This window comes from Mus caroli, chromosome 15 (assembly GCF_900094665.2).
Source record: "Mus caroli chromosome 15, CAROLI_EIJ_v1.1, whole genome shotgun sequence".
Lineage (NCBI taxonomy): Eukaryota > Metazoa > Chordata > Mammalia > Rodentia > Muridae > Mus > Mus caroli.
The window spans coordinates 95,572,783-95,583,394 of record NC_034584.1 but is presented as its reverse complement, the minus strand read 5'-3'; the positions used below and the strand labels follow the sequence as shown (position 1 = coordinate 95,583,394).

The 10,612-nt window shown below is 51.8% G+C and overlaps 1 protein-coding gene across 1 annotated transcript; it reads left to right on the top strand.

Annotated features, from left to right (window-relative positions):
* Positions 1–1,073: 1,073 nt before the first annotated feature.
* Positions 1,074–10,118, top strand: LOC110310204 (keratin, type II cytoskeletal 71). The gene is made up of 9 exons (XM_021182944.1): positions 1,074–1,578; positions 3,697–3,911; positions 4,847–4,907; positions 5,303–5,398; positions 5,711–5,875; positions 6,095–6,220; positions 7,446–7,666; positions 8,608–8,642; positions 9,365–10,118. The coding sequence occupies exons 1-9, from the start codon at positions 1,135–1,137 to the stop codon at positions 9,574–9,576; spliced, it is 1,575 nt and encodes a 524-aa protein (XP_021038603.1). The 5' UTR covers positions 1,074–1,134; the 3' UTR covers positions 9,577–10,118.
* Positions 10,119–10,612: the final 494 nt, after the last annotated feature.

Genomic DNA, 10,612 nt, shown 5'->3' with positions numbered 1-10,612 from the left:
AGGAATGGCCCCAGCCAGCCTGGACTCCCCAATTCCCAGGCCTGGACAGTAGTAGCTGGAGGGAGGGTCCATGGGTGACAACGGATTCCTGCCCTTACTGTGAACATGCAGATGAACATGGCAGGAGAGAGGCATGGTGAATTGGAGATTTCGTGGGGCAACTTTGAACTCCCCAGACTGTGTGGTCCTCTGTGCTTTCTGCCTGTGGAGTCCCCACCAAATTCTACTCTCTTGTCTTTTCATTTTCCCCAAGAGCCAGAGGCTTGTCCCTTCCTTCAGTCTCTTACCGGCTTTATTTACTATGGGGTTGACAGGTGCACTGGGCATGTCTACCTCTCTGGAAAGTGTGATAAGCACATGGCTGTCATTTAGCCCATAGTCGTTGTGACACAGGTCCCATGATAAAAATAGGGTCCTTTCATCCTGGTACCCCAAAAGGAGAGACCCACTTCTCTCCATGGCTTATATCTGTGGGAGGCCTGGTGAGAAAGTCTGCTGGAGAATGGCCTCCCTCAAAGGTCTCTGACAAGGCCCCATAGTGAGATAGTGTTTTCAGCTGAGTAGGATTCTAAAGCAAGAAAAATTTGGACACAGGCTGGGTTAGGGCTCTATCTGGATACAGCTAGTCTCAAATGGGCTTCCCCTTTCTAGGACAGGGGCTACAGCTGTGGTAGAGTCCTTGGGCATTGTACTTAGTGGCCTGCTCTGTCCAAAATGTCTACACCATCTCTGCCTTCTGAACCCCTGTAAGAAAGCCAGCCACAGAGATGAATCTGGGAGATGGTGGAGTCCTAGTGACATTCCCCTGAGGAGGCTGTGGCCTGGGGCAAATTACCTTATAACAGCGGGTTAATTAGATAAGACCCAAATTACCAGAGTAAAGTTTGCAAGCCCAGCAATTTAACAGTTTCATGTTGTTTCAGAGGTGGGGAGGGCCGATCTCTGGCTCAGCACAGAGAAAATGACTTCTTGCTCCCAGGCAAGCCAAACCCACGAATTAAGCTCTCTACTGCCCATCTGCTAGCCCAATGCCAAGCATATATAAAGGCACCTGCTGGTCCTCACTGCAGCCAGCACAACCTTCGTGGGAATCAGCCTTCCTCCTGCACCTTTACTCCATCCTCTACCAACAACATGAGCCGCCAATTCACCTGCAAGTCTGGAGCCAGCAGCAGGGGCTTCAGTGGTTGCTCCGCAGTGCTCTCTGGGGGAAGCTCATCCTCCTACCGGGCAGGAGGCAAAGGGCTCAGCGGGGGCTTTGGCAGTCGGAGTCTCTACAGCCTGGGAGGCGGCAGGAGCATCACTCTCAACATGGCTAGCGGCAGCGGGAAGAACGGAGGTTTTGGATTTGGCCGGAACCGAGCCAGTGGCTTTGCCGGAAGTATCTTTGGCAGTGTGGCCCTGGGGCCCGTGTGCCCTGCTGTGTGCCCACCTGGCGGTATCCATCAGGTCACAGTCAATGAAAGCCTTCTGGCCCCACTCAATGTGGAGCTGGACCCAGAGATCCAGAAGGTGCGCGCACAGGAGCGGGAGCAGATCAAGGCTCTGAACAACAAGTTTGCCACCTTCATTGACAAGGTGAGTCTGCTAGGACAGGGGCACCTGGGAACAGCTCTTGTCTCATCTGCTGGGAGTAGGTTATCTTCAATCCCTCAAGAGGGATTGAAGTTGGTACAGTTACTGTACATGATGCCGGTACATTCTGTAACCTTAATACCTTGTAAAAGGTTCTCTGCTGCTCAGAGAGAGAACATCTGCAGGGATGGATAGTTTCTGCTGGCAGAGGCTTTCAGGGATGCTACTCACAGGGGAACTCTGGGAAAGAGAGATGGGCCTTGCTATGGAGACTTTACATTGGTACCTTTGTTAAGCCTTGCAGTCAAACTGGCTGTACACAGTAAAAGCCAGGGAGAGAATCAGCCTTGGGGTCCAAAGAGCCTGTCTTCTTCTCAGGATGATCTTGTTCCCTAGTCACCTAACTGGTGGATCATGAACAAGTGTGTGGCCACCCAGGCCCTTTAGGCTAAAGGATGTCTTCACGGAGGGTGTTTGCTTAGTGGTGAAGGGCTCTCTTGCAAGATAGGGGTAGAGGTACTCTGGAGTCAGACTTGGCAGGCTTTGGGGGTGGGGTGGGGAAATTACTTGTTTCATCTGGGTCCTATGTCCTTCCCTCTAGTGTGGAAATCATGACCTTCCTCTGGGGCTTCTGTCAGTTGAGAAAAGAAATCTCATGTGAAGATCTTGGGACAATGCCTGGCTCAGGCAAAGTCCTCCTCAAACGCTGGCTCAGACCAGGTCCTCCTCAAATGGTGTCTGTTGTTTTGGGGAAAGAGTTCTAGGAAACAAAGGGACCTCAGATCTATACAAGACCTTAAAGGAATCCTCCATCTCAGTCAGGATGTCTGCTGTGGCATATGAAAGACAGCTCCTCTCAGCTTCTAGGTCAGGAAACCCACCATAGAGTCATACGTACAGCCATTTGCAGGACAGGCAAGGTGGAAGTTCACCCCCAGTCTGCTATCTCTAGGTCTAGGGGCAGAGATGAGAGGGATAGGGTGGCTCTATGACAATTAAGCCTCACAGTCCTGGGTCTTGTGGCCACAAGGGCAGACTCTGCCCCAGTGCTAGTCTTCCTGTGTGGAGGCCCCACCCTCTGCTCAGTCTCAGGGCCCAAGGCTGGAGCTGCAGCTTCTTGTCCTATGGGATAGTCACATCTAGACAATCAAGGTCCTCTGAGGATTTGGGTGCGAGGGTCCTACCTCTTGGGGAGGGGGAAGGAGATTCAGAGCCTGGTCCCAGGAACACTGTGACCTCTCAACCTCAGACAGAGAAGAGATGTCCACTCCTATTGGTGACCTACCCATGTCTAGTGGCATGCTGGGTACTGTGTTGTCCTGGGTGTTGTTAATGCTCAGCTCAGGGAGAAGTGTGGATTGGGTAAACCAAGCCAAGTGCTGGATGATCTGTTAGAGACCAGCAGTTCAGTGCAATCGCCCCTCAAGTGTAGAACTCCAGGCAGTATTTGTACATCCTGTGAACACAGCCTTGCATAAATGTGCCTGTGCTCACAGATGCTAAAAAAAGAAGTCAGATTTTAAAAATTGTGACTGGTATATGCTATTGATCTCTGGTAAGTTCCCTGGTCTGGTGAGGGTCAGGCTCTGTCTGTCTGTATGTATGTCTGTCTGGTTCCATGTCTTGTACTTGCCCCAGAGTGAGTGGTTCTGAGAGCTGTGGAGGAGACAGCATCAGTGGGCAGAGATGAGAGACCTGGTGTGTGGATCTGAAATTCTCAGACACTCTTGGCTCACTGTGCTCTGACATGTCATAGACAGAGCTTGACTCCATCTTCAGAGTGGGTGGCCTTTCCAGACAGATGTATACAGCCTGGCCCTATTCTGCTGTTGTCAGGCATGCTCCTGCCTTATGCTGGCTTGGCCACAATAGGCTGTGGTTGATTGGATGTTCTCAGTAAGGGGACATGTGTCTAGGCATAGTTCTGAGCTCTGCCTTTGAATAAACTTCTGGACCCTGGGAAAAAGCAAAAATTCTTATGCCCCTGATCATGTCTCGCCTCTTACAGCTGTAGAGGGGTTAAAGGAAAAGATGCATCCAGAGCAGTGAGCATAATAATAGCTTTGCATGTCAAGTGTGATGAATTCTGTGGGCTCAACATCTGCTGGATTTGGGTTCCAGGTGCGCTTCTTGGAGCAGCAGAACCAGGTGCTGCAGACCAAGTGGGAGCTGCTGCAGCAGCTGGACCTGAACAACTGCAAGAACAACCTGGAGCCCATCCTTGAGGGCTACATCAGCAACATGCGGAAGCAGCTGGAGACACTGTCTGGGGACAGAGTGAGGCTGGACTCCGAGCTGAGGAACGTGCGTGACGTGGTGGAGGACTACAAGAAGAAGTGAGTGAGGAGGGAACCTGCGCACCCTGTCCCTTTGAAGGGCTTCAACATTTGGTTTCAAAGTTTCGGAGGTGGAGAGTTCGTATGTCCGAGGCCATACAAGTAGAGTCACTACATCAGAAATCCAGAATGTTGTCGTAGTCAGGGTTTCTATTGTTGTGGCGAAACACTGTGACAAAAAGAAAGTTGGGGAGGAAAGGGTTTATTCACCTTACACTTCCACAGCACTGTTCATCAATGAAGGAAGCCAGGACAGGAACTCAAGCAGGGCTGGAGCCTGGAGGCAGGAGCTGATGCAGAGGCCATAGAGGGGTGCTGCTTACTGGCTCGCTTCTCCTGGCTTGCTCAGCCTGATTCTTATAGAACCCAGGACCAGCAACCCAGGGATGGCACCACCCACCATGAGCTGGGCCCTCCACAATTGATCACTAATTGAGAAAATGCCCTACAGGTGGATCTCATGGAGGCACTTCCTCGACTGAGGACCCTTCCTCTTTGACTCTAGCTTGTGTTAACCAACCAGTACAAACTGGCTCCCTGATCCATTGACATCAGGGACAAACTTCCAAGTAGCTGGGCAGTGTCAGATCTCTGGCTGAGGTCAACTATGGATAAACCTTTCACATTCTCAGAGCTTCTCTGTTGAGAAGTGCATGGAAACACTTGGTGACCTGGGGCACTGCTCACATTTGGTGAGAAGCAGTTTGCTTCCTGCATCCTCCTAGCTTTCCCAAAGGCTGTTTGCTCTGCATACTTCCTCCTTATTTTTCAAGATGGGTCTTCTTCCAAATTTGGCTACCATCCTCTCCTCCAGGAAGCCTTCTTTGCTTGGCTAGTCCTTCAATTCTCTGTGCCCCATAGCTTGGCATTTTTCTATGTATGCAGTGTCTCCCCTGGGTGAAGGATATCAGCTATTACCCCTGCCCTTCCCACAGGTATGAGGAGGAGATCAACCGGCGGACAGCTGCAGAGAATGAGTTTGTGCTGCTGAAGAAGGTGGGTAGAAGAGGCCAGAGAGGCTACCATGTGTTTTGCCATCAGTCCCCAAATGGGGTGATACAGAAATGACAGTGGGACCACAGTGTTCAGGAGAAGAAATGATTGGTTGGGAGGATGGCAGAGAAGAGCCAGTTCGAGGGGCTCTCTTCACCCATGGAATTTGGCTCAGAATGTTGCAGAGGTGACTTTCATTGCAACACCCTTTCTGAGAGGCAACCCCATATTCCTAACCATGGAAGAGGTTCTCATGATGGGAGGTGGGCAGCTGCCCCCAACTGCCTTCCTCATGAGCCACATAGAAGATGATGTCCCCAGCAGGCAGCTGGGCTGAGCTGGGTGTCACCTACTGGATGGCAACTAAGGTGACAGTGGATTGCTGGCTCTTCTTTTAGGATGTGGATGCGGCTTATGCAAACAAGGTGGAACTGCAGGCCAAGGTGGACACCATGGACCAGGACATCAAATTCTTCAAGTGTCTGTACGAAGCAGTAAGTCTCGGTGTTTGCACCCCATTCTTCAGAGTGGCCAGTGGCTAAAACTCTAGTTTAGGGCCTGTGAGAGTCATAGAGGCTCCAGCTATCAAGGAGGCCTCTCAGTCGGCCAAGCACCTTGCATGTTACTCCCGAGAGCCCCATCTCTATTCCAAGGCCTCATTCCAAGGCAGCAGAATCTGCCTAGGGCCCAGCAAGGAATTTTCCTTGCACACGAAGCTCACGGTCCTGCATTTCAGGCCCTATGTGGCATCACTAGAATTTGACAGTGGTCAAGCTAATATCCACCCCTGCTCATGGTCTCTGTAGGAGATGGCTCAGATCCAGTCCCACATCAGCGACATGTCCGTCATCCTGTCCATGGACAACAACAGGAACCTGGACCTGGACAGTATCATCGATGAGGTTCGCGCCCAGTATGAGGAGATTGCCCTGAAGAGCAAGGCTGAAGCTGAGGCCCTGTACCAGACCAAGGTGAGAAGCTGAGACTGGGCTAGGGGTGTGAGGAGGGGGGTGTCAGGTGGGGTGACTCCATTGTGTGAAGGATAAACCTGGTATGTTCAGATGAGAGTCGATGCTTAAAATGTCAGAGTCCTCTGTGCCCTCCTGCCATGACCCTTCATTTGGGGACTCAGGGACCTCAGAGAAGCCATGTTATCACACTTACCCAACTCTATGGTTTGGGCTTTCCAGTTCCAGGAGCTGCAGCTGGCAGCTGGTCGCCATGGAGATGACCTCAAAAACACCAAAAATGAAATCACTGAGCTGACCCGGTTCATCCAGAGACTCCGCTCAGAGATTGAGAATGCAAAGAAGCAGGTGAGGAACTCTGGCTCATGGCCAGGGGCAGTGAGCCCGGTGGAGTGCTTGTGAGTTCCCAGAGGTCTCCAGCAACAAGAGCAGATACCAGTGAGGTCACTGCCTCAGCATTTGGACGTCTCTGGGCCACTTCCCTCTCTACTCACTCTAAGCGCCTCTCCTTGGATAGCCTCTTCTCTCTTAGGAAGCCTTCCCTGGCTTATGGGCCGGGCTGGGCTGAACCTCTTCCCTCAGGTTGTGCTCCCCAGGCTGTGCTCCCTGGTCTTTTCACAGCTTTTGGCAACTCCTCCTGACAGCTGCCTGTCCCCCAAACTCTTTGGACTGAAAGGAGTCAGGGCATTGACTGCCTTCATGCCCCCTCAACTTCTTGAGCTGTGCCTACATGTAGCACTAGATTATTTAGTAAATATCATTGATGTGGCTGAGAAAGGGAAGTGGGCTTGGGATGTCCCCAATGAAGTACAAGCACGGCAGTTAGCCTCAGGTTAGCAGTGGGGACAGAAGATGAAGATAGAATGAGAGAACAGCAGAGCTCACCATCCTACCACAAAGACCCTAAGGAGCAACGTCCTCTCTGTGCCAGATGAAGGGAGGCATGGTAAGGGTGTGGGATATGTAGCTGCTAGGCCCCTATCCCACATTCTTCCCATGGGCTTTAGCACAACAGCTCTGGGGTCATGTGTGCAAGTCACTCCTCCTTACCTCACAGGAGGTCATAAGGAGCTAACGAGGTGGGGCGTGGGATGCATGTGCCAAACAAGGTGCTGGGTGCACAGTGAGCACTTGGCAAATAATTGTTATTCTGGAGACTCTCCTTCTGGTGACCCTCACACATAGGCCATATTTCTGGACTGGAGCTGCTATTGTATTTAATTGCTAGATTCTAGCACATTGTCTTATACTATTGCTCTCTGGGGTCCCAAGCAACTCAAAACCAGACAGCCAGGCATTCACTGTGAGTGATTGCCAGGCTTGGTGATCAGTGCCTGGCACTGAAGTGGTTGTGGTCTCCAGAAGTCAGGGAGCATGTTTTCCCCTCACAGACGTCTTGGAATAGGTGCATAGCTAAGATCCAGGAGGACTTGCCAGCCCCTTCCAGTCAGGCCAGAAGCCTGGCATGCATCCAATGAAGTGGGCGTTTGCTCTTGGATCTTACTGAATGTGAGGGGTTTGCCTGCAGATAACGCCCATGCCTGCTTCTCTTTTCTAACTTCTTTGCATTTAGGCTTCTAACTTAGAGACGGCCATCGCTGATGCCGAGCAGCGAGGTGATAGTGCCCTCAAGGATGCCCGCGCCAAGCTGGATGAGCTGGAGGGTGCCCTGCACCAGGCCAAGGAGGAGCTGGCCAGGATGCTGCGTGAATATCAGGAACTCATGAGCCTAAAGCTGGCCCTGGACATGGAGATCGCCACCTACCGCAAACTTCTGGAGAGCGAGGAGTGCAGGTGCGCAGAGTGTGCTTGGGCAATTAGGAGTATCAGCTGGGCTGGAGATGCAGCTCAGCAGGCAGAGCATACCTGCTTAGCATGTGCGAAGCCCTGGGTTTAATTGAATCAGAACCGTGCTTTCTCCATGTCCTAGCTTTTATGAGGTGGTCATGGGGGATAAGAGGTTCGGGGTCACCCCTGACTACATACTGAGTTTGAGGTTACATAAAACCATCTCAGAAAAGCAGCAGCCATATTCATGAGTGCTGAATGCTCACCTCATCCTGGGTGCTGTGCTGCGGTGAGCTACGTGAATCAGTACACTCAGCCATTATAACCTGTCAGAGTGTCTGGGAGCCTCCTGCTTCTCTTGTCTTCTGAACCCCATCCCTCCATTAGGCTTCCTTATCCCCTCTTCTTCACCAGCACAGGTACACTGTAGGTGTGCTAGGCTAGCCAGCCACTCCCGCTTCCGCTTCCCGGTGGACTAGGGAGGAGAAGGCTCACCATGGTGGGAGTGGACAGTACAGTACTCATGTGTGCACTTCTTAAAAAAAAACAAAACAAAACTATCAGCCGGGAGTGGTGGAGCACACCTTTAATCCCAGCACTTGGGAGGCAGAGGCAGGCAGATTTCTGAGGCCAGCCTGGTCTACAGAGTGAGTTCCAGGAGAGCCAGGGCTACACAGAGAAACCCTGTCTCAAAAAACCAACCAACCAACCAAACAAACAAACAAACAAACAAAAAACCCTATCATTTGGTCCAGTGTGTTACCTGCTTGCTCCCCAGTGTGAAGGGATGGCCTCCAAAGCTCCTCAGGCTGTGCCTTAGGTAAAGCACTCCTGGAGTATCCAAAGGGGCCCATTGGGTGCAGAGAAGCACATCTCAGGCTGATGGCGGCAGTGGCTTGGAAGATGTTGTGGGAAGCTCTTTCTGATTTTACCTTTCTCCCTAACAGGATGTCCGGAGAATACTCTTCCCCTGTCAGCATCTGTAAGTACCCGTGGGCCTGGATCTGAGTCATAGGCACTGAATACTGGAAAGAGCCTTAGTCACACCCTGTGGGTGCAGATGAGGGGTCTAAGAAGTAGAAGGGAAAAAGGCTGAGATCACAAAGCCAGAGAGCAGGTACAGAGCAGGTCTCCCAACTTCCTGCTACCCCAAAGCCCTTCATCTTTATCATTCTGCCTCCCAGGGGATGGTAGTAAGGGATAGCCTCTGCCATATAAGAGGGGGAAATGAAGGGGGAATTCTAAGAAAATGATGTGTCTGGGGGTCTGTGTCAGGCTTTTGAGGATGAGTTTGCAAGTTATAGTCAGATCTGGGCTGGGGATTTAGGCAGGGATGAAGGAACTACAGAAGGGGCATTTCAAGCCGGCAGGCTTCAGTCTATGATCTTGGATTGCCATCTGTGGGGAGCCAGTAGGAGAAAGCAGTTAGAGGCAGGAGATTTAGCAGAGATGCTAATAGGAGGGGCAGTGATGGGAACATGGGTATCTGATGGAAAGGCGAGCTTGAGTATCAATGGGGCAAGACTCAGCCATAGTGGGTATAAACTGAGTAAGCCAAGGACATGGGGGAGGTGTCTCAGGGTGAAGAAATGACTATGATCAGGTTCTCATTGAGACCCAACTATTGTGGGGATAGGAGACACTCTGCTCCCCCAGCTCTGCCTGAGTTGGTCTGAATCTACCCCTCCCCCTTTCTCTCTGCAGCCATTATCAGCAGCACCAGTGGCAGTGGAGGTTATGGCTTCCGGCCCAGCACAGTCAGCGGTGGCTACGTGGCCAATAGCACTAGCTGCATCTCTGGAGTGTGCAGTGTCCGTGGTGGGGAGAACAGGAGCAGAGGTAGTTCCAGTGACTACAAGGATACCCTAACAAAGGGCTCCAGTCTGAGCACCCCCTCCAAGAAAGGTGGCCGGTGAGAGGGTTTCTTGTGGCCTCGATCCCTCAGCACCCTCTGTGCCCTTGCCTGTTGTCCCCCTCCCTACTCCCTTATATCATTCCTGGGCCCCTAGATGTGTCCTCAGCTAACCTTCTCTCTCCAAGTGTTCTGAGCCTGAGTAGCTCTGAGCTACCATGTGGTGCACTTCTGATAGACACCAGGGATTTCTAAGCTTCAGCTCAGGTCCAGCCTGTCCCTTCCACCAGCCTTTGCCTCCGTCCTCACCACACTACCTGGTTTCTTGGGTCTCCATCTGGGCTTCCTCGTCTGCTGAGCTTTTGTCCCAGCTCCGTGTACAACACAAGCTAGCTGTACCCAAGAAGAAGACTAACAGAAAACCGACTCAGAGTTGGCAGCCCACCCCACCTCAGCACAGTCTCGTATTGAGTGGAACCACTCAGAGTAAAGGGACTCTGTCTTCACTTTCTTGAACCCAGAACCAGAGAAAATGGGACAGCCTTGGCTTCTCTTGTATTCTTTAAAGCCCTCCCTGTTGCATTCTCAATAAACAGCACAATCTGATGCTTAGTCTCGGAGTCTTTGGTCAAATGTTCACCTGAACTCGCACACAGTGATGAGCTCCCACGCCACTGTGTGCTGCCACTGCAGGTGGAGTGGGTAACAATGTAGAGCTGAAATGAACAAAGTATCAGAATGCTTGACAGAAGGAGGGGCCTCACTGGGGCTGCAGGTGGGAAATGCAGAGAACAGGCTGGATGGAGGAGTCCCAGGCAGAGACAGAAAGGGTGGCTGTCCAGTGAGTCTCTGGCTGTCAACAGGCCTCTGAACTGTGTCTTGGCAGAACTCTGACCCCTTTCTGGGTCTTTTCTGGCAGGCAGGACTACCTGGCAGACAGCCGCCCTACTCTTCACTGTATTAAGTTCACTGGGAGAGTGGAGCTGGTGAGACTCCTGAATCCTGGGTCACGGCTGTGATCAATAGAGCAGGCAGCAAGTTTCTGGAAGCTGAGGCTGGAGTGGAGTGGAGTACATGACAGTGAGGCTGGGTGGTTGGCA

What these genes read in the sequence shown, in the direction of transcription:
- LOC110310204 (XM_021182944.1), top strand. Translation starts at nt 1,135, where the DNA reads ATGAGCCGCCAATTCACCTGCAAGTCTGGAGCCAGCAGCAGGGGCTTC. An exon ending in AGGCCCTGTACCAGACCAAG is followed by an intron (nt 5,876 to 6,094) that starts GTGAGAAGCTGA and finishes TGGGCTTTCCAG; the next exon opens with TTCCAGGAGCTGCAGCTGGC. An exon ending in CTCTTCCCCTGTCAGCATCT is followed by an intron (nt 8,643 to 9,364) that starts GTAAGTACCCGT and finishes TTCTCTCTGCAG; the next exon opens with CCATTATCAGCAGCACCAGT.